The 22,696-nt window shown below is 54.8% G+C and overlaps 1 protein-coding gene across 10 annotated transcripts in view; it reads right to left on the bottom strand.

The window, feature by feature from the left end:
• Positions 1–13,277, bottom strand: part of NECTIN1 (nectin cell adhesion molecule 1) — a 92,110-nt gene extending 78,833 nt beyond the window's left edge. For 3 of the 10 annotated variants that reach the window (XR_012333296.1, XM_033861912.2, XM_073808091.1), the window contains exon 1: positions 12,296–13,090. Coding sequence is in view for 6 of the 10 variants with exons in the window: in XM_033861912.2 (XP_033717803.1) it covers positions 12,296–12,374 (79 nt within the window). In the remaining 4 variants the exon portion in view is untranslated. Of the gene's footprint in view, positions 1–12,295 lie in introns of all 10 variants that reach the window. The other 7 variants (XM_073808090.1, XM_033861916.2, XM_033861915.2 and 4 more) reach the window with 4 other exon arrangements.
• Positions 13,278–22,696: the final 9,419 nt, after the last annotated feature.

The following is a 22,696-nucleotide window of genomic DNA, read 5'->3' as shown; positions in this document are numbered from 1 at the left end:
GAGGCATCAGTGCACACGGGGTTGAGTGGGTGCAGGAATGGGCCTACCACCCCTCTCCCACCACACACCCAGGGCAGTGGGAGTTCCATAAGGGCTGGCATCGGGCCCTGGGGGCAGCCGGACTCCTGCACCCGGGGTACTTTGGTCGAGGGCGTGTAACTCTTGCTTCTAACTACCCTTTAAGAAGGGGGCACAGGATGGCTCCAAGGGTCACCAGGCACCTTTCCAGGTGACCATCTGGGCAGGGGGGTGGTTTTCCAGGAGACCAGGGGCCTGAGCGCCTGACTCTTCCTGAGTTCATCACCATGGAGAGGTCACAGGAGCCCTGCTGAGGGATACCCCACCCAGCGGGTCATGAACTGCTGGGAGGGCTCCTGGGCCTGGCTTCCCAGCCCCTGGGAAGTGACCTTCCTCTAGACCCGGGGTCCCCAGGCGGGCAGTAGCTCATAACAGCCAAGTGGTGTGAAGACTCGCTCTGTACCAGGCACCGTGCTAATCACACCACGTGGCCACATGCATTCTTTACCCCTTCTAAACCTCCCAGTATCACATCCCCATTTTCCAGTGACGGGAACTCAAGTCTGGAGAAGACAAGACATAGGTATATACACGGCCACATGTAAGTAATAAAAGGCAGAGACCGCTTGGCTCCAAAACAAACAGTGGGTTCAGTCAATTTGCTGGGAAAAATATAGTCAAACCAGTTGTTTGTGATCCTATAGACAAAACAGTTATCTAAGATTGACCTTCTGCATTCTCTGACTGGTGGCTGGGGGACAGTGCAGACCCTGCCTCGACAGCCATCATCTTTGATTGCCTACCTCTCCCTACTCTTCCCCTCACCCCCCAGGATCCAGACTCTGCCCTCCCCGCAGGGAGCTGGGTGAGAGCCCCCCACCTCCGCGGGGGGGAGAAGATGGCAATCAGAGTGTGATCAGGAGCAGAGACACACACACGCACAGAGCACGTGACCTCATGCATGGGCACACACATACACACACAAACCATAAACCTCTCTCATACACACACAGAGGACATAAAAACACTTGTAAAGAAACACATAAACCAGCACAAATTATCATTACAGTGCAAACTGTGTACACAAGTGCCAAGGGGGTAGGAGTAATGGAGTGATGGGAGATGGGAGAGGATAATGGAGCTGTTTTCTGGGAAGGGTGCTTCTGAGCAGAGCTGGGCTGTGTGTGTGTGCGTGGGGGGGGGGCTGACTTGCAGAGTAGCTAGCTGGTGGCACTGTCTGCCCGCTGTCCCAGGCTCCCTGGAGGGAAGGGGGAGCCACAGAGACCCTTTCCATTTACCCCACAGCAGTGCTGAGAGGTGGGGGGCCAAAGACTGTCACCTCTCCTCCTCCACGACTACCCGCTCCTTCGGTTCCAGCCCAGAGGCCTGTTATCTGACTCCTGGGAGGCGTCGAAGGTTGGGAAGGGTGCTGAGGCCCAGGCAGGGGAGGGCACAGGGGAGCAGGGGCAGGGGGTTGTCATCTAAGTTCCCCAAAGCCTCATCCATCAACCGAGCAGAGATAATCAGGGTGCGCAGCCGGCCCAGGACACTGATTACTCTCCGGGCACCGTAAACACAGGGAATAAATCTGGGAAGGGGCTGGGGCGGAGGTGTCTCGGTAGCAGGGCCGGCCACCCTGCCTGGGAAGGGAGAGGCAGCCCATCCATCATTCTGAGATATGCAGCAATCTAGGCCAATGAGATCAGGATGGTTTGGGGATGGGGGAGGTGGGCAATCATAATAAAATAATCCAGTGCAGTGTGGCTGTTCCACTCCGATCTTATTCACACTCAGGGAGAAGCCCGTCCCTGCCTCTGCTCCAAGTTTTACCCAGAAGCCGCTGTAGAAGCTTCTGCCATTGACTTAAAACCCTCAAAGGAGGCCTGGCCTAGAAGGCACCAAAGTGGCTTGACTCAAAAGCGCCCGTGGGCATCGCAGGCTCCGGGGCAGGCAGGCTCTGGGCAGAGCTGGCTCCTTTGTGCTGACAAGGCAATCCTTAGGTTTGCATGGAGGGCAGATGGGTCTTAAGCCCTCCTTCCTCCTATGCTTCCAAGTACTTCCCGGGTGCCGGGAGGATTCCAGCTCCAGGAACCGATCGCATAGCTCTGGCCTGTGTCTGGGCCACAGAAGTTGCACCGTAATTCAAACTAACGGAGCATGGATAATCTAGAACAGCAGAGGGTCTAGGAGGAATTTCTCTTTGGCGTCGAAACATATCAGATGACTGTTTTGCAGCTGAGTTACCTTCCTAATTAAGCAAGGGAGTTTGTGAGGCCTGAGCACCCGTGGTAATCTGCAGGGTCAGGGAGTGCTGGAGGAGCACTGGGCCCAGGTGACCCTCGAGGGGACGATCACACGTGAGCCATCTGGAGTCCACTCTTGGTCCGCGACCACAACACTGGGAAAGGGTTTTGATTTTTCCGCTCCCACGATCCTCCTTCTTGGGACAGTTTGATACCTCAGCTGCAAGGCGGCCAATGCCTCTGTCCCCCGCTCCCTGTCTTGAACCTGCCCGTGGTACAGGAAGAACCAGGCCCTTTCATCCCAGGAGATCAAAGCAGCTGGCACATGTGAACGCCCTAAGTCCTCTCCCTGCCCCTCTCCCCAGGTAGGGGCCACCTCCCTTGCCATCTTTTGGGATCTCTGGGTGAGGGCAAGAGGGACGGGAACCTTCCGGAAGCTTAGGACAGGCCCTGGCATAGGATCAGTTTGCTGAGCTGTGGACCCACCCAGGATCTGGGGCCAGCCTGGGAACACCTACTGGTGGCAGTTCCAGGCAGATTCTCTGGGAGGAGCTATTACACCTGCCTCTAGTCTCACAGTGAAACATGGTGGGAGGCCCCCAAACGGCATCAGTGATGCTCAAAGGCTCAGGGGATGAAAGAGCAATAATGTCAAGACATTTCCCTCTAGCACAGGCACATTAATACTCCCAAGACACAACGGTGACGGTGGCGGGATATACCAGGAATGTAACAACTGTACTTTTAGTACTTGTAAGGTATCCGAAGGATAAGTAGTAACCACAGCCGAAACTCCCTGATGATAAGCACTAATGACTCCCCAATGCTCCAGGGAGGCCCCAGGTCATTCCTGCACCATCAAAGGGAGCAGGAGCGTAGGCTATAAGATGCTACGCAGCGGGGATGGGCATTCTTTTTTTTTTTTTTTTTTTTTTTTTGCGGTACGTGGGCCTCTCACTGTTGTGGCCTCTCACGCTGCGGAGCACAGGCTCCGGACGCGCAGGCTCAGCGGCCATGGCTCACGGGCCCAGCCGCTCTGTGGCATGCGGGATCCTCCCAGACCGGGGCACGAACCCGTGTCCCCTGCATCGGCAGGCAGACTCTCAACCACTGCGCCACCAGGGAAGCCCGGGGGATGGGCATTCTTCAGGCAAGGTCCTGTGTTACTCCAGGCTTAGTAAGCTGTCTTCTTCCATCACCCAGAAGAGAGGCAGCTTAGCCAAGTGGTAGGATCATGGACACTGGACCTGAATCCTGCCTTTGCCACTTACTAGCTATGTGACCAGAGGTGAGTTACCTAACCTCTGCTCAGGTCTCCTTTGTTCATATGTTAAAGACACCGAATAAGTTATTACACGTAAGATGTTTACAACAGTGTCTGAGTGTCTAAAAACTCTTGATAACAGTTTGCTGTTATTGTTATCATCATCACTGTCCAAACAAGCAACGACATATCCACTTAGCATGTACTATGCAATGATGTATCCACCTACTACAGTGCTATCAGATAGCCCATGGTGTGGCCAACCCTGTGCAAGGCCCTAGGGATTCCAAGCTCTATCAACAATGGGCCCTGTCCTTTTGGAGCTCTCAGTCTTATGAAGATAAATCCCAGGCCCAAATAACTATAGCAAGATGCAGAGTGGTTATTGCCTTGGGTGGCATGGATGAGGTGCTGGGGACGGGAGGTGGGGGCTTTGAGTGAGAGAGGTTATCTCCAGCTGGGGGCTTCATGATAAGAGTAGCTCTCGACCTCAGTTTTTGGATATGGGAAATAAGGGCGCTTTGGGGGGAACAGCACGTGTAAAGGCACTGAGGTGGGAAAGCATGAGGTGTGTGGCTGGCTGGGCCTGCCATGCCCGGAGAGGTGGTGGGAGCTGAGCCAGAGAGGGGGCAGCCGTCAAATGCTTCTGGGCGTGTGAGTATCCTTCTCAGGCACGTTTTAGGTATATTCATCCAAGAAGCAGTGTAGGCAGTTTGGAGCCAGAGAGCCAGGAGTTGGGGATGGAGGTGAGCCAGGGGCTGCTGCAGGAGTCCCCGAATGAGGACACTGCCACCAGCCCCTCCTGCAGTGGGATCCACGTCAAGTGGGTCAAATGGCGGCAAGGCTGGCTCGGCTCTGAGGCACCTCGTCTACTTCCTTTGTCCCAGCAGCTGACAGCATTTGCCCAGGAGAGACCAGGAGTGACGGAGGGGATACCTGGGGCGCTGCTCAGGGGTCAGGGAATGGAGCCCATGGAGTCAGCCCACCAATCCCACTTGAGGCTCGAATTCCAGACAAGCTACAGGGCCTTACAGGGGAGCATCAGGGGCAGGCATAGATCTCCAGCCCCCGTTTCTCCAGAGCAGGGCTGACTTGCCGATGTCTTCCCAAACAGCTTGGCGCTCCCACCTCCGCTGACTGATTTGGCGGGCGCTCACGTGCTGAAGTGTGGGCTGGCCTGTGTGACCCCCGCGTGGAGAACACCAAGTGAGCCCGTGTGCGCTAAGAACCAATTACTCCGGGCTGGCACTCTCTTTCCTCTACAAGACCGAGGCTCCAAGAAGGGGCATGGTTTTCTTTGCCCTCGTCTTGTTTTTCATGGCTACGTTCACTGAGCCCTGGTGGTATGGTGGTGACTGGCTGGTCTGCGGGGGAAGAAAGATAAAGCAGAGGGGGAGGGCACAGGCAGAGGGGCTGGCTGGCAACAGACACCAGAATCTGCTAAGAAAGAAAGAATCCCGTCTTTGGTGGGAAGAACCCCAAGATGGAACCAGGGCTCCATCACAGCGACTGTGGGCAAGTCACTCCACCTTGGGGAGAGGAGAGGGGCCAGGAAGCCCCTGTGGAGGCTGTCAGCTGGTGAAACTGCATCTATAGGGAATGAAAAATGCTTCTCACATGGGGTCTCCAGGTCTCTACCCCCACCTTTTGGACAGAAAGATGGGCTAAGATTCAGGCCAAGGCCGTGTGGAAGGCTCCAGACGCCACCTCTGCTGCTAGGACGTGTCTCTCAGATCTGTGTGTGGAGGTGGGCGTGCTGTCCCCGTGCCCTCTTCTATGGAATGACAGTGATCTGCTGAGCTTCTCAGAGAAGGCGGACTCCTATGCGTAGCCCTGGAGGGAGCTGTGTCCTTGCCTCCTTAAGGTGGGGAGCAGAACTGAGGGTCCAAGTGGGCAGGAGGGACTCCATGTTCCCAGCTTTGGGGAACGTGCATTCCAGGAATGTGCGGGTGCGGGTGGGGAAGGAGGACCCTGCTTAGGCCCACAGATCAAACTCGAACTCCCAATGGGACATGCTTGTGCCCATGGCCATTGGCCTGTTTTGCTGCCTGGGCCACGCCTGCAGCTGTGTCCCAACGGAGCCACCAAGCCAGCGGAACTAATGTCCTCTAATGAGATCCGGGCCAGAGTGGCCAGGTGGGTTTTATTGTCTGTGGCTTGGTAATGAGACTTCTCATAAACTGGGAATGAAATTGGGGTCTGCGTGGACCAGAGAGGGGTGGGGGATAGCCTAGGAGAGGGAATCGACTCTGCCTACCAAATCCCCGCCTCACCCCCTCCACTGTTCCAGTCAAGTCCACAATGCTGTCTGAGCACCGCTCTGCCCCGGGCCAGGCCCACACGCTGGCTGTGTGCCTGCCTGTGCCCGGAGGCTCTGTGCTTACACCTCAGGGGTCGTGCCCACGTCTCAGGTCGGATCCCTGGGAGTGGTGCTCTAGCATCTGAAAGGACATGCTCCCCTTGACATGCCCCCTCCCCCAAGCTGTTCTGTTGTTGGGCATCTTGTGCTCTGTGCCAACCTGGGCTCTGTGGTCAGCTCCAGCTGCCACCCTCCAACCTAGATCCTTAACTTATCCCTCATTTCTCCAGGGAGCCGCCATGCTCTGCTTGTTGTCGGGGAGAGTGTAAGCTGGTGGTTGCTGGCAAAGTGAATGACCACCTCACCGGACACATTCTCTCGTGGCCTGCTTCAGCCTCTTCCGCATCTGTCCAGCCCAGCCCATCTCATCTTCCTCATCTACTGAATTTGTAGTCAGAAGACTTGAAATCTAATTTGGCTACACTGGCATGAAATGGTCAGCAAGGTACTAAACCTACACCTCGCCTTTCTCATCTGTAAAATGGGAGAGCTACTGATACCCTTCACATGGGGTCACTGAGAGGATCAGCTGAAACTATGAACTGAAAAGACTGTCACAACCATCTTTATTATTATTGGTGAAAGGACTGAGCCTTCAGCTGGAGAAACCAAAAGGACTTTCTGCCAGCGAGAAGGGCATGACCCCAGGACAGATTCTCTACCTCTCGGACTGTACCATCTTGCCTGAAGAGCCGGTACCGTGGACTGCTGGGAAAGGGTCCTGTGGCCCACTCTTCTCCCAAGTGTGGAAGTTTGCAGGGGCTGAGTCCCAGGCCCTCCATGCCAGCCTCAGGCTGCTGCCCCAGCCAGCACTCCAGATGGGCCATGGTGCCCAGCTGGGCCCCAGCCAGGGAGTGAGGCAGGTGCAGGGGAGAGCGCTCGGTGACAGGCTGCAGAACAAAGGTGCACAGCACCTGCTGCTCGTGCCATACATGACCACCAGGGCTGGGCTCAGGTAGGTGCCTGCAGCCAACCAGGCCACCTGAGTCCCCCAGGGCTGCTGCAGCCTTTGCCATCATTTCCAGGTGGGGAAGAGAGGTCAGCAGTGGGCAGGCAGCTGAGTGGTTCTTTCTCAAGGGACTGTGAAGTCGGCACTGCCCAGCTGGCAGACACAGTGGGGGCCAGGACCACTCAGAGGAAAGGTGTAGGGAACAAGAGCAGCTACCACTACTGAACATTTATCACATGCCTGGCAATGCACTAAGCACTTTTCATACATTACTGTCGATCTAATCTTCACAAACCTCCTTTGAAAGCTGTATCAGCAGAAACCCATTTTACGGATGGGAAAACTGAGGCCTACAAAGCAACTTAACCAAGTCTACTCAACTGGCAATTGGTGGAGATGGGATTCAAATCCAGTCCAGCTGGCCTTGCTTTGCTCTCTCACTCTGCTGGGTGGCCAAGATGGGGTGATCTCCAGGTTGTGGGAAGAGGAACTGAGCTATGTGCTGCTCCCTCTTGACTGGGGCCTGGGACCACTGCTACTCTACCCCAGAAGACTGTGAAAGGCACAGATCCCATGAGTCCCTGAGAATACATAAGCATTGCCCCTCTGCTACCCCAGAATAAACCTTGGGATTATCCATTGCCCTGAAGAGCCTACAGTCTGCTGTCAGGAAGACCTTCTTTGTGTCCTTCTTGAATCTCTCCTGTTGCACTGAGTTCATCTCTCCTTGTCAGTGTTCAGATATTAGGTTTGATGTGTTTTCTCCTATCTTTTCCCTCTCCCCATTTCCCAGCTCCAAACAGCACAAGAGAATCCAGAGCTTAAAGGGTTAACCGGACTAAGGGGTGTTATCTCCAGCTCAGGGCTTTCCCTGTGCAAGGTGATCCCTGCTCAGATCTTAAGTTACCTCCTGCCCCAGCCAGCACATCTGCTGCTGGCTCTGCAGACCTGGTCTCTATGGAGAGGGGCGGGCATCATGGGGCAGAAACATTTACCAGCTGGACTCGGGCACAGGGTCCTGGGATCCCAGGACTGGCCTCTTCCCCACTCCTTGCCCCTCATCCCCGCTTGCCTTTTCAACAAGGGGGCTCCTGCTTTCTGCTGAATGAACTGGGATGCTTCCAGGTACATGTATGTTGCCAACCTGGGCACACATATGGTTCAGCAGGGCTTTTCACAGCCCACGACTCAAGAGCTCCTTTTTAAATGCCCAGAGTACATCCCCTTTCTCCAGCTGATCCTTTTCCCCAAATATTCATGCAGGAAGCAAAGATGCCAAAATAGTAGCTGAAACTCTGTTTCTTGTGGCCCCTCCCAGCCGTTCAGGAATCCTGAGAAGCAGCTGAAAGTCTCTCCAGGTGAGCATCCCCCGTGAGGATGCAGTGGCCCAGTCTAAGGCCAAGGGCAGAGCAGAAAAATAAGGCAGTGTCCAGGCTTCCCAACCCCAAAGGATATGACAGCTCATCTTGGAAGGAGCTGGCTAAGGGCAAATCTTAGGTCTCCTCCAAAGTCACCCTCACTGACACTCTGACATAAACACAGGTGTTACCAAGGCTCACGGCCACTCACAAAATCCTAGTTGGAAAGCCATAAGAAATCAATTGCATGTGAATATATATTTGATGTGTATTTATGGCCCCTGCACCATGGTGACCCATAGATCCCAGTGCACACACCTCCTCGTCCTAGTCCCCATGGGTCTGCACGTGCACAGTAAATTGTAGATGACCAACACATGCACACACAGTCTTGCACATGTGTGTGTGCACCCACTCTATACTGAAGGTGAGGCCATAGGCAGATTGTCAAAAATGTTACAGCCTAAGCCCCACAGCTGGCTGATGGCCATTCTAGCCTGGCTCACTGGCTAACCTTCAAAGTTAAAAAAAAACAAATCAGCGTAACAGGTGAGTATACAGACACCCTCACTGACTCCCCCAGCAGGTAGGAGCCATTCAGTTTACCAGGTTAACCAGGAAAGATACAATCAGGAAAATTGAAGGTATATTCACACCTCCCTTGGGTATTTTCTGTTTGTGCTGAACAATGAACATTAGTCAGCTGCTAAACAATGGCAGTATCATGGGCACAGCAACTGGGGCTGCCCCCCTGCCCCCCACCCTCCCCAGCCTGGCCCACTTGCTCAGCCGTCAGCACTAGGGTTCTGGCCGGAGACCATCCTGGCAGTGCACAACTGGGTCCCGGGTCAGGCCAACGAGGTGGATTCATTGTGCAAAGCTGAGCAGCCGAGAAGGGAATGGATATCAGAGTCTAGGCCAGTATCAGGCGACAAGGGGCGGCCTGTCCCGTAAACACAGAGAGTCAGGCTCAGAGACACTTTCTAGACCACTCAGCCCAGGGTGCTGGGCCCAGGCTCTGCCGTATCTCCTCCTCCCTTCCAGCCTTGACGATTTGGCCTTGAATCAGAGTCTGAGACATTCCACAGCGCTGCCTCCGAAATGGGCACTGGGATTCCTGCTTACCGGCACTGCAAACCCCAGGCCAGCAGGATTGGTTTTGCCATAACGTCCTGCCCAGCAAGCCAGAGCACACCACTGTCTGTGAGCGATGGGGAGAGAGGAGAATAACCCAACAGTCCTGACACCCCAGGTTTCCCACCATGACAGCGAGCTCTGCATAGGCTGCAGAGAAGGGGGTGCTGCGGCCCCGACAGGTCTTCCGAGGGTGTGCGTGACACCTGGGGCGTGTGTTCTCTTTCCAGACAAAAGGTTTGGGGAAGCCAATTAGGGAGGGTGTGGTGTAGGTGGGACACCAGCTCAGCGCACCTGCTTCTAAGACAGGTTCTCTGCTTCCTCTCCCGGGCTCCTCCTGTCCCTCTGGGATGCAGCCCCCGTGCCCCACTGGCCCTGTCCTCTGAGTGAACAGATTCATCTCAGAGGCTTGTGGGGCTTCACCACCCTGCCCGGTAAAGTCTGTGTTGTTGAAAATATACTTCTGTGCTTACACATCAAGAGCCGGATTTGGAGTGTTTTGAAGTCCGTGGGCCACCACACACAGCCCGGGGGGGGGCTCCCCCCCCACCAGGCTCCTCTCCTCCACCCTCCACGCCCCCTGCCATAGCCTAGGAGAACCCAGAAAGGAGCATCAGGCTGCCAAGTCCCCAGAGAGAAGCAGCAGCGGGCAATCAGGAGGGTGCCTGAGGGTGATGGTAAACGGGGTGTGGGAGGGCAACTTCTGGGCCCACCAGCCTCTGTCCAAGTGTCGTGTGGGCACTACCACATCCACCTTCCTCCCCTCACAGAGGCACCAGGGCCACAGGCACCGGGTAGAGGAGGCTCTCGGGTCAGGGAACTCTGGCTGCCCCGCTGACTGACGCTACCCAGTCATGACAATTACGATCAATCAAGGAGGCGTATTAGCTGCCTGTCTGAGCTGTGTGGTTCCTTCTCTGCGTCCCACCCCCTCAATCTGGATTTTTGGTGGGAGGAGTGTCTACACTTGAGCCAGGTGACAGTGTCACCTCCCTGCCCCCACTTCCTGAGTGGGAGGAAGCAGGGCAGGCCTCCAGCCCCCCAAAGAAGGAATGAACTACCAAGCACAGCACCACAAAGCTGGGGAAGAGAGTAACAAAAGGAGGGGAGAGTGGGGGGGGCAGTGAACATCCCCTCCCCAAGCCTTCCCGCTCTTTGTCTGACCCAGGATTAGGTTAACCCCTAGTTCGCTGGTCCACACAGGCCTCAGGAAGGCTGTCCTTTTGCTGGGTACTGGGTGTGGGTAATATGGGATTGAAGGGTTCCCGGAAGCCCAAACCCCGGTGTCGGACAAGTGCTAGAGCCTGAGCTTCTAGCATCTCCTGCTGGCTTCCCAGGAGGTCCAGGGAAAGATAAAGACCTCTTATTCTCACCGCCACCCTGCTGTGTGGAGGGACGCAACCATGCCTCTTTGAAATGGGCAGTGACACCTGTGTGCCCAGGAACTTACCCTTACCCCGCACACCTAGCAGGGCAGCGCCCCCCGGGCTGCAGGGCCGGGGGCACCGTGGTGCGGACTTTCACAAACCATTTTCTCCGCCATCGGCCACTCCGAGGCATTTTCGGAGCCCTGGCAGTGAGCTGGTGGCGGACGGGGTACAAAAGTGAATGCGGCCAGGTTCCTCCCTCCCAGAAGTGCAGGCCAGCCCCGCAAAACACACAACGTGGCTGGCCCTCAGATAACAGACAGCCCTCCGAGTCTGCAACACCGCACGTACCTCCTCCGCGGAGCTGCAGACACAGCCGAGACCCAACATTCTCGCCCCACGCGGAGCCGGTTTCTCTGTACTTCGACCCCTTATTTTGCCACCTAAGGCCGGGGCCACGTGCTCCAGCCAAGCCCCCACTCTGCCCAGCCTCCTTCCCAAGCCCCCCATCTAGCTAGCGCGGGAGGTAGTCTCAGGTTTCCTTCACGAAGCCTGGAGGAACTCCCCCAAACCCCTCCCCCACTCCACCCGCCAGCCCCGACTGGCGCGCGGTGTCCCCAGCCACCGTGGGAGCCAGGCAGCTTCCTCAGGGACACAAAGGGTTAAATCCAGGCGAGGGGACTCGGTCGGATTTGCCTCCTAAACGCATTTTCCAGTTCATTCCCCAGCACAAAACGCCCGGGCCAGTCCCAGCCTCCGCCCCCACCCCATCCGTCAGAGGGGCCACCGCGGGCCACCCCCGGGGTCGGGCGTCGCGTTAACCCCTCGGCCGCCAGCATCTCAAGGAAGGACACGCGGGGCACCCTCGGGAAAGTGGGTCACGCAGCTACCTGGCTGGCACGAAGCCCGCGGTGCCTCCTGCGGGGAGAGCCCCCGCAAACTGCGATTGCAGTTCCGAGGCGAAGCCCAGCCCTGCGCAAGGTGGGGAGGTTGCGATCTCGCGCCGCCGGGGCCTCAGCCTCCGGGTAAAGGAGCCGCAGGTGAGCCCTGCCGCAGGAGCGGGCTCTCCGCGTCGGTGGTGGGGCGACGCGGTGCGGCAGCGCCCGAAACCATCTGGCAAAGGGGCTGGTAGAAGAAACGAAGCCCCCCTGCTATCCGCCAAGCCCTGCAGCCCACCAGATCCGAGACTGACGCCCTCCCCCTGGGGCTGTTGTCTCGTACCCCGAGACGGTGATTATTTTGCATTTATGTAACATGAAGTGTTTGCAAACTGCTTCCGGAGCTGAGAGCTGGTTATTGAATAAATAGAACGCTATTACATATTATTATTTTTGTGTGAAAAACTGCGCGGAGAAAGTGCTTTCTTGCTACACAGAGATGTGCATCCTACTGCTTCCCTGCAGGGCAGGCTGTTCGGCTGCTCAACCTCTCTTTCTCCGCCGTGCCACCCGTTACCCCCTTACCTAAGCCGTGACCCAACTTTTCTGGCTCCTTTCACTCCCTACAACCCAGACGTGCCTGCGATCCAGCTCCCAGCCCCGGGGGAGGCACTGGATTGGGGGGGGTGGTGTGGAAGGGAAAGGCAGAGGCGGAACGTGCTTACCTGGGAGGAAGAAGGCGGTCAAGCCGAGAGCGAGTCCCCACCAGAGTCCAGCGGCGCCCGCAAGCCCCATCCGAGCCATCGGGGGCCGGGGGTCCGGCGAGAGGGACCGCGAGGAGAGCGCTCCTCGCGCTCCAGAAAGCAGCCCGGAAGACGAAGGCGATCCCTGCAGGCCGGCGGGCGCTCTGAAGATCCAGGTCAACCTCAGCCGTCGGCCCGGGCGGGGTGGGCTGGGTGGGATCGGCGCGGACGCAATCCGGGGCCCGGGCGGCCGCCGGCTCAGAGGCTCGGCAGATGCCCGCCGCAAGTTGCACGAGTCATGCCCCCTTCTCCTCCTCCGCTCTCCTCCCCGCGCCGGTCCCCGCCCTCTTCTTCCACGCAGAGCCGGGCTGGGGAGAGGGACCCACCCCCGGCGCGCCCGGCTGCCCGGCGCGGGCTCCCGGCCCCCGGCGCGCTCACACCCTCCCGCTCGGCTCCAACTTGAAGGCGTCCATGGGCGGCCGTCCTCCGAGGGCGGCGGGACGAGCGAGGGCGGCGGGCGGGCGGCGCGGTGGGCTCGGGGCCCAGGCGGAGGGCGCGCGGCTCGGCGGCCCAGCCGATCGGGCGGTGCGGCTCCAGGCGAGGAGAGCGATCCGGGGCGCCGCGTCCCCGCAGCGCCGCAGCTGCTCGCTCTGCCGGGTCCCGGCGATCCGCAACAATGTGGAGCTGCCCGGGCACCGAGTCGAGCCGCGCTCGCTCCTCTCCCTCTCTTTCTCTCACTCGCCGAGCTCCAGCCTCTCAGCCGCTCTCCCCGTGATGTCAGCCCGAAGGGGAGGGGTTAGCGTTAACCCCCTCCTGGCTCCCACGCGCGGCCCGCGCTCGGCCCCGGCCTCCGCCCCGCCGCGCACACCTTCCGGCCCCTGGCAGAGGCGGATCCCTAGCAAGGGCCGTGGGGTCGCGCTCAGGCCCACTGCTCGGGAGATGCCCCTTCGGTCGCCTTTCCGCCGGGGAGGGGGCCGAAGGGCTAGCCGCCCTCCTCCGTCGCTGACAAAGGGAGGCAGTGACCCCTAGCGGCCGGCGTCAGGGGAGAAGCCGCTCGGTGGGGGTGGAGTTAGGACTGGGTGGAGGCGGGGCTGTGGAGGAGCGGGCGTGCAGTACGGAGAAACCAGGATCCAGCAGTGTCCGAGGCGAAAGGTCTTCTCCAGGCCCTCTCCTCCAACCCTGGCCCCACTTTACAGATGAGGAAACAAAGGCCCAAAGAAGGGCAAGGCGGCTCGCCCAGGGGCATGAGCAGAAAGTGGCAGGGTTCGGATTAGAGCCCAGAAGATCCTGCTTCTCCGCATCACCTGAACGCTAAATGGAGAGGCAGCTATGCGGGGGGATCCTCCGGAAGCTGCCAGGGAAGTCGGTGGTGGGCATTCGTGGGTGACATGGGGCCGCTGAGGTTTCTGGTCTTTTCTAATACACGCTCCCTTCAGGAGTTCCTTTTCCAAAAACTGAAGCCCCCTCCCCTCCCTAAATAGAGCAAGAAATCTTGCTCTGCCCCCTTTGTGGAACCTCTGTTTTGAGCGATTTGCAGGATACCCGCGAAAGGGACCCATCCAGTGTCCGCGGCAAGGCAGGGACTCTCCGCCCCATCCCATTCACCACCCACCACATCCGGGTGTGGTTGGCTTCCTGCCAAGGCTGCTGGGCCCTCTGGGCCCTTGGCAGCCCGGCGCCTGCTCTCTGTTCCTTCCCTCCGGACCCCATCCTCTCCCTCAAGAGGAGACAGACAGAAAGAGTTTCCCGCTAAGGAGAAGCAAGTTCTTCCCGGACGCCTGACCAGACAATGCTCCCTTTGCCCATTGCTCCCCTTTGCCCAGCAGGCAGGAGCAGAGGGGGAGTGGCCCATTCCTGATAAAATGTAACTTCTAGTTCCTGGGAGTAGGCAGAGCAGAAAGAGGATGGGCAAGGAGGACACCGCTTTCCCATTATTTGGGATCTGGTCCTGGAGTGTCTGTTGGTTTCCTGCTGAAGCCTGTAGACTAAAGTGCTCATGTGAATATTCACACTCATACATCCATCTTTTACATTTAACAAATGTAATTGGGCTTTCTTTGTACCAAACACCATACCGGGCTTGGGGATACAGAGACATCGTCATTGCCCTAAGCGCACTCGGTCTAGTTAGGGGGCAGAGGGGGAAGACAAACAGAAGCAGATGTTATAAACAAGCATTTCATGTGTGTGGTGTGTCCCAGAGATGTGCACACATGATTTGACAGGTCTCAGAGAAAGTGCCCAGTTCAGTCTGGGGTGGGGTGGGGATCAGGGAAGGCTTCTGTGGGGAAGGCACACAGGGGCTGAGTGAGTTATCTATCAGACAGAGGCAAGTGCTGGAGGAGAGAGGCATTAAGCTGTACCTGAACCTAAGACTCAGGGGAAAGGAGAGACCGGCAGTGAATACCAGGTAGCCACCACGAGGGTTTTACCTGGAGAATGCCTTATCAATTTGGTGTGTGGTCGTCTAGTCTGGCCCTATAAGGACCAGTGCTGGATTGAGTTCACTGCAGTGGTCTCAGACTCTGCTTCTGAATACTTGATGTATTCACCATTGGGCTGTCACCTCCTCCAGGATAGGACCACTTGTAGGAGATGGACTGGATAGGTTGAAGGGGCAGTTCCAGATGCACCAATGCCTGCTAGTTCCCCGCTTACGTTCTCCCATCTCTCCATCGTTGGGTAAGGCTTCTTTGATCTTCTGCCATTAAATGGGCTTCCAGAGAGACTGTGCCTGGGGGTTGGCATGGCTGCCTGGGGATGGGTTGGGTGGAGAAGATGGAGGCGGATTAAACCAGTCCCTGAAACACGCAAAGTACCAACATGGGTGCCAGCTTGTATGTGTTGTGTGTGTGTGTGTGTGCACGCGCGTGGGTGTGCGGGTGCGGTGGGTTGCAGTAGACAGAAAAGGGAGCCAGGAAGGGACAAAGAGAAATAAGATAGAGCTTGTTTACTCAGATAGATGATTCACTGAACAAATATCTTTTTGAGCATCTACTATGCTATGTACTGAGGTCACCAAAGACAGCAAGAGCCACGACTCCACTCAAATAACTATATTATAGGATGGAAATTGTTCGCTGCCAAAGAGAGCCAAAAAGATGCTGGCGTCCAGAGGAGACACCGAGTGCTCCTCATTGTGGAGAGCAGGGAAGGCTTCTGGAAGAGGTGGCCTTGAAGGGTTGATCAGATTTGGACCAAGGGAGATGGAGGGGACACTTTCCGTGGAGGGAACAACTTGTACAAGGACATGAAAGTTGGAGAGGTTGGGGCCTGTTTGGGAGCAGCAGGTGGTCCAGCTTGTTTTGCATTTTGAAGATCATAAGAGAAAGGGACAAGAAAGTGAAAGTAGACTGTGAAAGGTCTGGAATGTTTCCCTCAGTGATGGGAAGAAACATAGGACCAAGCATCAGGAGACTAAGTTCTGGTCCCTACTCTTAAGCCGGAAGGAAGCCTAGGAGTCATTCTTGCTTCTTCCCTCTTCTTTGACCATCATATTCCAATTCAAAAGCAAATGTTGAGTATGCCTCCAATAGATGTCTTAAGTCTAGTGACATGGCTCCACTTCTACTGTTATCACCCTAGTCCGTGCACTCATGATTTCTGCCTGATCCTTGCAATATCCTTGCAGTAGAGCCAGTGCACACTGAGGGGAGGGGGTACAATGTAATGCTCAAGCACACAGGACTCTGGAGCTGGACTGCCTAGATTTGAATCCTTAAACTCCAGTTCTGTCACTCAGTAGCTGTGTGTCCTTGGGCCACTGACTTAACCTCTCTGTCCTCAGCTTCCTCATGTGTAAAATGAGGGGGAATAAAATACTCAGTCATGGACTTGCAAGGATTAAATGAGTTAAACACATTAAGTATTTGAAACAATGCCTGGTGTACAGGAAGAACGGTTTAAGTGTTAGTCATCGTTATTACTGTAATCTCTCTCCCTGCATCCAGTTTCGCTCCTCTCTGCCACAGTGCCAGAGGGATACATGTATTTTTAAAACTTCTTATTTTGAAATAGTTTTGGGCTTACGGAAGAGATGTAAAAATGGTACAGAGTTTTCAAGTGTCTTTCATCCAGCTTCCCCTAATATTAATGTTTTACATAACCGTGGTACCTTCGTTAAACCTAAGAAATAAGTATTGGTATAATACTATTAACTCAACTACAGAATTTATTCCGATGTCTTTTTCTTCTGCTAATGTCTACTTTATGTTCCAGGATCCAGTACACAATACCCCATTGATTTAACAGTGGATTGTCTTCCAATGCAAATGATTAGGTCCCAATGCCTGAGAAGCCTTCCTTGGCCAGCCAGCCTCTGAGGCCAGTGTCAAGTTCTCAGTAAGGCCATCGAGGCTGCCTGCTTCTGCAGCCCTTTCTCAGCCTGCTCCAGGGCTTTGAGTAGGAGCCGCTGGGCTTTCCTGAGGTTCCAGCCACCAAACTTGCTTCCTTGGGCTTCACCGAAGCTGGAGCTGCCTCAATGTTCTTCTACTTCTTTTGACCAGCTACGTATCTATCCTTCAGGGCTCAGTTTACATGTGTCACTTCCCCCAGGGTGGCCCACTTTGCCCTTCAGACCAGGCGAGTCCCTTCCTATATGTTCCCACAGTTTCCTTGGCATACTTGTGACCACTTTCAGTAGTTGTTTATAATACTTGGTTCACTCCCTGCTGGGCTGTCAGCCCCTCCAGGGCAGGACCACTTCTGTCTTGTCCTCTGCTTTATTGCTGGTACCTAGGATGTGTCTGGCACTCAGTAGGCACATTTAATGAAAATGTGTTGATTGACTAATACATCTTGTGCAACTTTCTACCAGTCACTTCTCCTCTCTGGGCCTGTTTTCTCACCCGCAGACTGATGAATTTAATTTTTTCAGTGGTTTTCTAACTGTGGTTTGAAAGCCCTAGAATTTCCTGGGATCCCTATTCCCTGCTTCAATAGGAAGCATGTTTAAAGAGCATACTGTTTTCATGCTCTTCAACATTGAGCTTCTGAGAAAGAGTCTTCAGAATGGACTCTGCTGCTTAAAAAGTTTGAACCCCCTGACATATTATTACATTGTATATTATGCATTGCATATAGTTGCATCATTTTGTAACTCCATGTTTTTTTTTTTTTAGGGAGGTGAGTCATGGTTATTTAGCCTTGACCATTTCTTGGAAGAAATTGCGATGTTTCTCTTTCTTTTTTTTATAAATTTATTGTTTTTACTTATTTATTTTTGGCTGTGTTGGGTCTTTGTTGCTGCGCATGGGCTTTCTCTAGTTGCGGCGAGCAGGGGCTACTCTTCTTTGCAGTGCACGGGCTTCACATTGCAGTGGCTTCTCTCGTTGTGGAGCACGGGCTCTAGGAACATGGGCTTCAGTAGTTGCAGCACGTGGGCTCAGTAGTTGTGGCTCACGGGCTCTAGAGCACAGGCTCAGTAGTTGTGACGCACAGGCTTAGTTGCTCTGTGGCATGTGGGATCTTCCCGGACCAGGGATCGATCCCTTCTCTGCTGCATTGGCAGGCAGATTCTCAACCACTGCGCCACCAGGGAAGCCCAACTCCATGATTTTTGTTTTATTTCCCGCAGGCAATGGTGAACCATTGAAGGTTTCTGAACAGAGAAGTGCTCGTTGGGAGCTGTCGGAGCTGGGCTCCCAGGAGATGAATCTGGCAATGACGTGGGTAGGACAGACAGATGATGACTGGTCAGTGAGGGAGGAGGGGGGTGAGGAGAGAGGGTTGTCATGGAAGCCAAGTGAGAAGAGACTTTAACGGGGGAGGAAGTTTCCAATAGTGTCTGATGCTTCAGAGAGCAGGTGGGAATCAGAGGAGGCCTTTGGATACAGTGGCAAAAACGCCAGTGACCTTTGAAAGGGTGGTGTTGGGGGCAGAACCCAGATCAAAGTGGGAGCAGAAGAATGTGGAAGGTGAAAAAGCAGAGGCAGCTGGTGTCCACCCTGCTCTTGAGGAATTTGGTGGTGAACAGAATGAGTAAAATGGACCAGAATCTTGAAGAGGATTCGCACAACAGAGACCAAGGGGCTTATTCGCCCCTTTGTGATGGGAACTCAAAAGCCCCTGAGCATCCTGGGGCAGAAGGAAGAGAGCTAGTGGACGGCTAGGATTGGCAAAACAAGTGTAAGAAGGGAAAGAGGGTGTACTTCACGGGGCAGGCCCTGGAGGAAGCGTGGCTGGTGGGACTAGGGTGGAGGAGGGGTTAGCCTTGGAAAAGAGAGGACTCATTTTTCTCTGAGCCTGGAGGGAAGGTGAAGAGAGCAGTGAAGATGGAAGTTTTGGGGGTGGAAAGCAGGGAAGTTAATAATAAGGTCATTGCAGTCAAGTAGGAGTTGAAGTTAACTGCAGAGAGAGGCTGGAAGGTGGCCTCAGACCTCATAAAGGAGAAGGCCAAAGGAGGTGGAAGTGAGGTGTGATTAACAAGCTCCCAAAACCCTGACTGGAAAAGGAACAGGCCTAGCCTGTGTGCTTTCACAGAGAAGAATCAAGACCAATTGATTCAATCAGGACCATTGTCAGTTCAGGGAACCGACAATGGAATGAACTCCCTGTCCTTTTTCAGACTGAGGCCCCAGGTCCACTTATCAGGGATGCCCTGGATGGGATTCTTGCTCTGACGCGGAGAGTATACCAGATGAATTCCACGTTCCCTCCTGGCTCTGAGACTCAATGACTACAGGAATAACAGTCTGCTCAAAGGACAGGCCCTTGGGCTCACCTTTCTTACCTTCTCCACAGCTGAGGGCAGTGACTAGACAGAGACCAGCCCTGAGGAAGGTGTCCTACCCAGGAGACTGTCCCCACCGTCCCCCCTCGGCTTCCACAGGCTCTTCCAGAGAGGCAGCTGTTGGGCTCGGGGAAGGCCCAAAGTCAATACAATAAAGACTTCCCCTCCTGGCCATCTCCCAGGCCCCTCTGTGTCATTCACTAATTGACTAATAAAGCCCACTTTGATGTGAGGGGAGTCCTGTTAAGAAGTCCCCAAGATTCCCCAATCCCCTGAAATCTGTTGATAGGACGGGATGAACTTGAACCTACATTAGAGTGATATGCTGAATGGGAGTCACCCTCTCCTGTGTCCCCAGTCCCCAACCTGGGGTCAGTGGAGGCTGAGGGCAAGGCGAGAGAAGAGGAGGAATCTCATGGAGGAAGTGTGGCCAAAGCCCTAGCCAGCTCCAGAGAGGACTGGCTGGCATTGGTGCCCCCTTCATTAACCTGACAGGCCAGCCTCACCCCAGGCAGTGCTCCCGGGGGGTAGTTGGGAAACCACAGCATCTAATTACTGTTATCATCACCCTGGTAGCTGTGGTGATTATGATGATGCCTCCGTATCCCGTATCCCACAGTGCTTAGAAACATTTAATTATTGTTATTCTTACAGAGATCCCTGCAGAGCCTCCCTATTGCCATGCTGCCATTGCTCTTGAAGATGACAGATCAGTGGAATGCAGCTGCCCCCCAGGTCCGATGATCTACTGGGTCAAAGTGGTACCTCAGTGGCTAATAGGCAGCTAGCGTCTCCCTTGTGGGCCATGGTTTCCTAGGCATCTCTGTGGCTCTGAGGGCTGGAGCTCTGAGCGATGATTGAAAGGCCACAGTTCCCTCTCGAACCACCCAATTCTCCAGAAAGAAGGGATTCCAGAAGGTAAATCAGTCTACACTCTGCCTCTGGTTGGAATTCCCTCAACACGTTCCTGTGAATCACCACATCCAAAACCCTAGGGAATTCTGGATGTGATGGGGGGATCATTCCTCATTTGGGGTGGGAATACTTAAAATTCAACAGTGGTGCTAAGAAGAGGGTTTCAGTGAGGATACCCATGGACCAGGGAGCTTAGACCAAGAGATGGGAAGAGGATGGGTCAAATTCCAGCCTGGAGCATACCCAGTGCAGAAAGAGGTGAAAGGGAAAAAGACTTAGAGAAAGAAAGAAGACACTCAACCTCCCACCCACACTCTCTCCCCTTCCGTGTTGCCTTTAGATTCAGGATGGAGGGCGGCGTTGTGGTCAGGATAATTATCAGGATCGTGGAGAGGAAACAGATTTTTTTTGAGAGCCATATGGAAGCTGAGAAATGGAATTTATTTTAAGGGAGGAACAGAGTTCCTGGGTCAGCCCAGCCCTGCAGAGAAAGTGCATGGTGGACGCTCGCCCTGGGAGTGGACGTGAAGCTGCGTGTCCTTCTCTAGGGCGCTGATCTTTTCAGGATCTGATGAAAGCTGTGTCCCTCTGCCCTGCAAACAGCACACATGCCCGAGGACGGTGTTTACATGGCAACCCGCAGGAGCCCAGCTGGGGCCCTGAGTTAGCAATCCCTGCTGAGAAACGGGTCTTTCAGGAAGGAGGCAGCCCTGAGCCCAAACTCCCTGTGATCTAAGCTAATGGGTGTTAGTGACATGGAGGATCCACAATGAGGCAAACCTAAGCGAGAGTTCTGTAATGTGGAGTGAAAATGAGAACAAGCATGATACTTACACTTCATTGCGGTTCTGTAACAACCCCGCGCTTAGAAAGAGAAAAATGCAAAGGCAACATGGAGAAAGGAAAATGCTTCGTGAGTGAAGTTTTTTTTTTATTTTAAAAATTTGCTTTAATATCATTATGAAGTTATTTTAATAGTAGACTTAGTTTTCTTCTATATTATGTAAAGTGCTTTCCCTCCAGAAATGAGCGTCTCTCTGAATTCTATTTGATTGAGGTTAGTATTAATGACCTGTACTCCTGGACACATGCTTCTGGAGAAACTTGCTCCAGGGCAGTGCCAAGTGGTCTGGAGAGGCCATCCAAAGGGTGGGTCACTGAATTTTGAGGACTCTCAGGAGGCAGTTGGGCAGGGAGCGGATACGAGATTTGGAGTCAGGAGTCCTAGGTTTGCATCCCGGACAAGAAGGGTGGTCAACTGTCCCATTTTGCCTGGGGCTGAGGGGGTTCCCGGGACATGGAACTTTCAGTGCTAAAACTAGGAAAGCTCTGGGCGAACCAGTGAGCTGGCCCCTATGAACGAGACACTTTAACCTCTCTGTGCCTCAGTTTCCTCAGTTGTAAAGGGATGCTGATGATTTCCAAGACCTTTGTAAAAGCGGCTTGTAAACTCTACCATCTTCAGCCCTGTTGGGATGATGATGGTGATTGGTGGGGTAGGATGGGGGGACGGAGTGGGGAAAGGAGTGGTTCTCCCCAGCCTTGAGATCTGAGAACCCAAGAGCCTGTTCAAATGCACACTGTGATGTAGATATATGGAGAGCTTGAGACAGCCGCTCTCTCTCAACAGGCTTTTAAAAACAATTCATTCAACAAATATTTATGCACCGCCTATGACCTGGTACCATGCTAGGCATTGGAATAAAGCCATGTACTACTGAGACATGCTCCCTTTGTGGCTGGGGCCAAAGTCTAATGAGGAAGAAAGGTTCTATTAGAAAGTGGGATGATAAGGAGATCTAGGGGCCTATGGGCGTGTCAGGTGAGTGGGGACCCCTCCCTAATCTAGGGTCAGGAAGCTTTCCTGCAGAGGTGAGCTGATCCCTGAGGGGTGAGAACTGGCTAGCCAGGGGTGTCACATGGAGAAATCAGGCAGAAGGAAAGGCAGTGAGAAGGCCCAGGGGGCTGGGTGCATCAAAGGACTGAGAGTTCAGTCTGGCGGGTGTGGTGCAAGAGGAGTGGGAAGCGGGGGGCCTGGGAGGTGCACGCCCAGGTTGTGTGGGCCTTGTACACTGGAGTTTGGACTTAATCCTGAGGGCAGTGAGGAGCCGTGGTGGTGTGGCAGAGAGAGCAAGGATGTTTCACACCTGGCCACCGGGCAGCCCCAGCCCCTATTTGGCTAAGATGGTGTTCCTGGGCCAGGCACTGGGTTTGGCCTGTTACAGCCACGTCCTCTGGACCTGAAGGTGCCAGCTGTCTTTTCTGCTCCCAAGGCCCTCGAGCCTGGCCCATCTGCTGAGCACTCCTGCGGCTTCAAGTGTGGCGTAGTCAATCCCCTGGCAGGGGCCCTGCTGCCTGGCACAGACTGGGGCTCCAGAGAGTAGAGTGGCACCTGCCCGCTCAGGCAGGCTGCTGTCACCACAATGGGTGTGTGGGCCTGATGGCTGCTTGGCAATGAGCTCAGGGCATGCCAGGGGCTCCCACAGCCAGGCAGCTGATAAATAATGAACAATTACACCATCAACCCAGGTACAGGGAGGTGGGTGTGTGCCCACATGCATGTACGTGCATACACATGCTTGCATGCACACACTCAGATTCACTGCAACTCAGGTGAGCACATGGAGAGAGTCCCTGCTATGTGCATGACATGAGTAGGCACACATCACGTTACACTCGCCCAACACTGACACACAGATGGTACAAATGCTCCACAACTGGCCTCCCATAGATGCCTG

Source organism: Tursiops truncatus, chromosome 8 (assembly GCF_011762595.2).
Source record: "Tursiops truncatus isolate mTurTru1 chromosome 8, mTurTru1.mat.Y, whole genome shotgun sequence".
Taxonomy (NCBI): domain Eukaryota; kingdom Metazoa; phylum Chordata; class Mammalia; order Artiodactyla; family Delphinidae; genus Tursiops; species Tursiops truncatus.
Note: the sequence above shows the minus strand (reverse complement) of the source record. Positions and strands in the feature narration are given on the sequence as shown.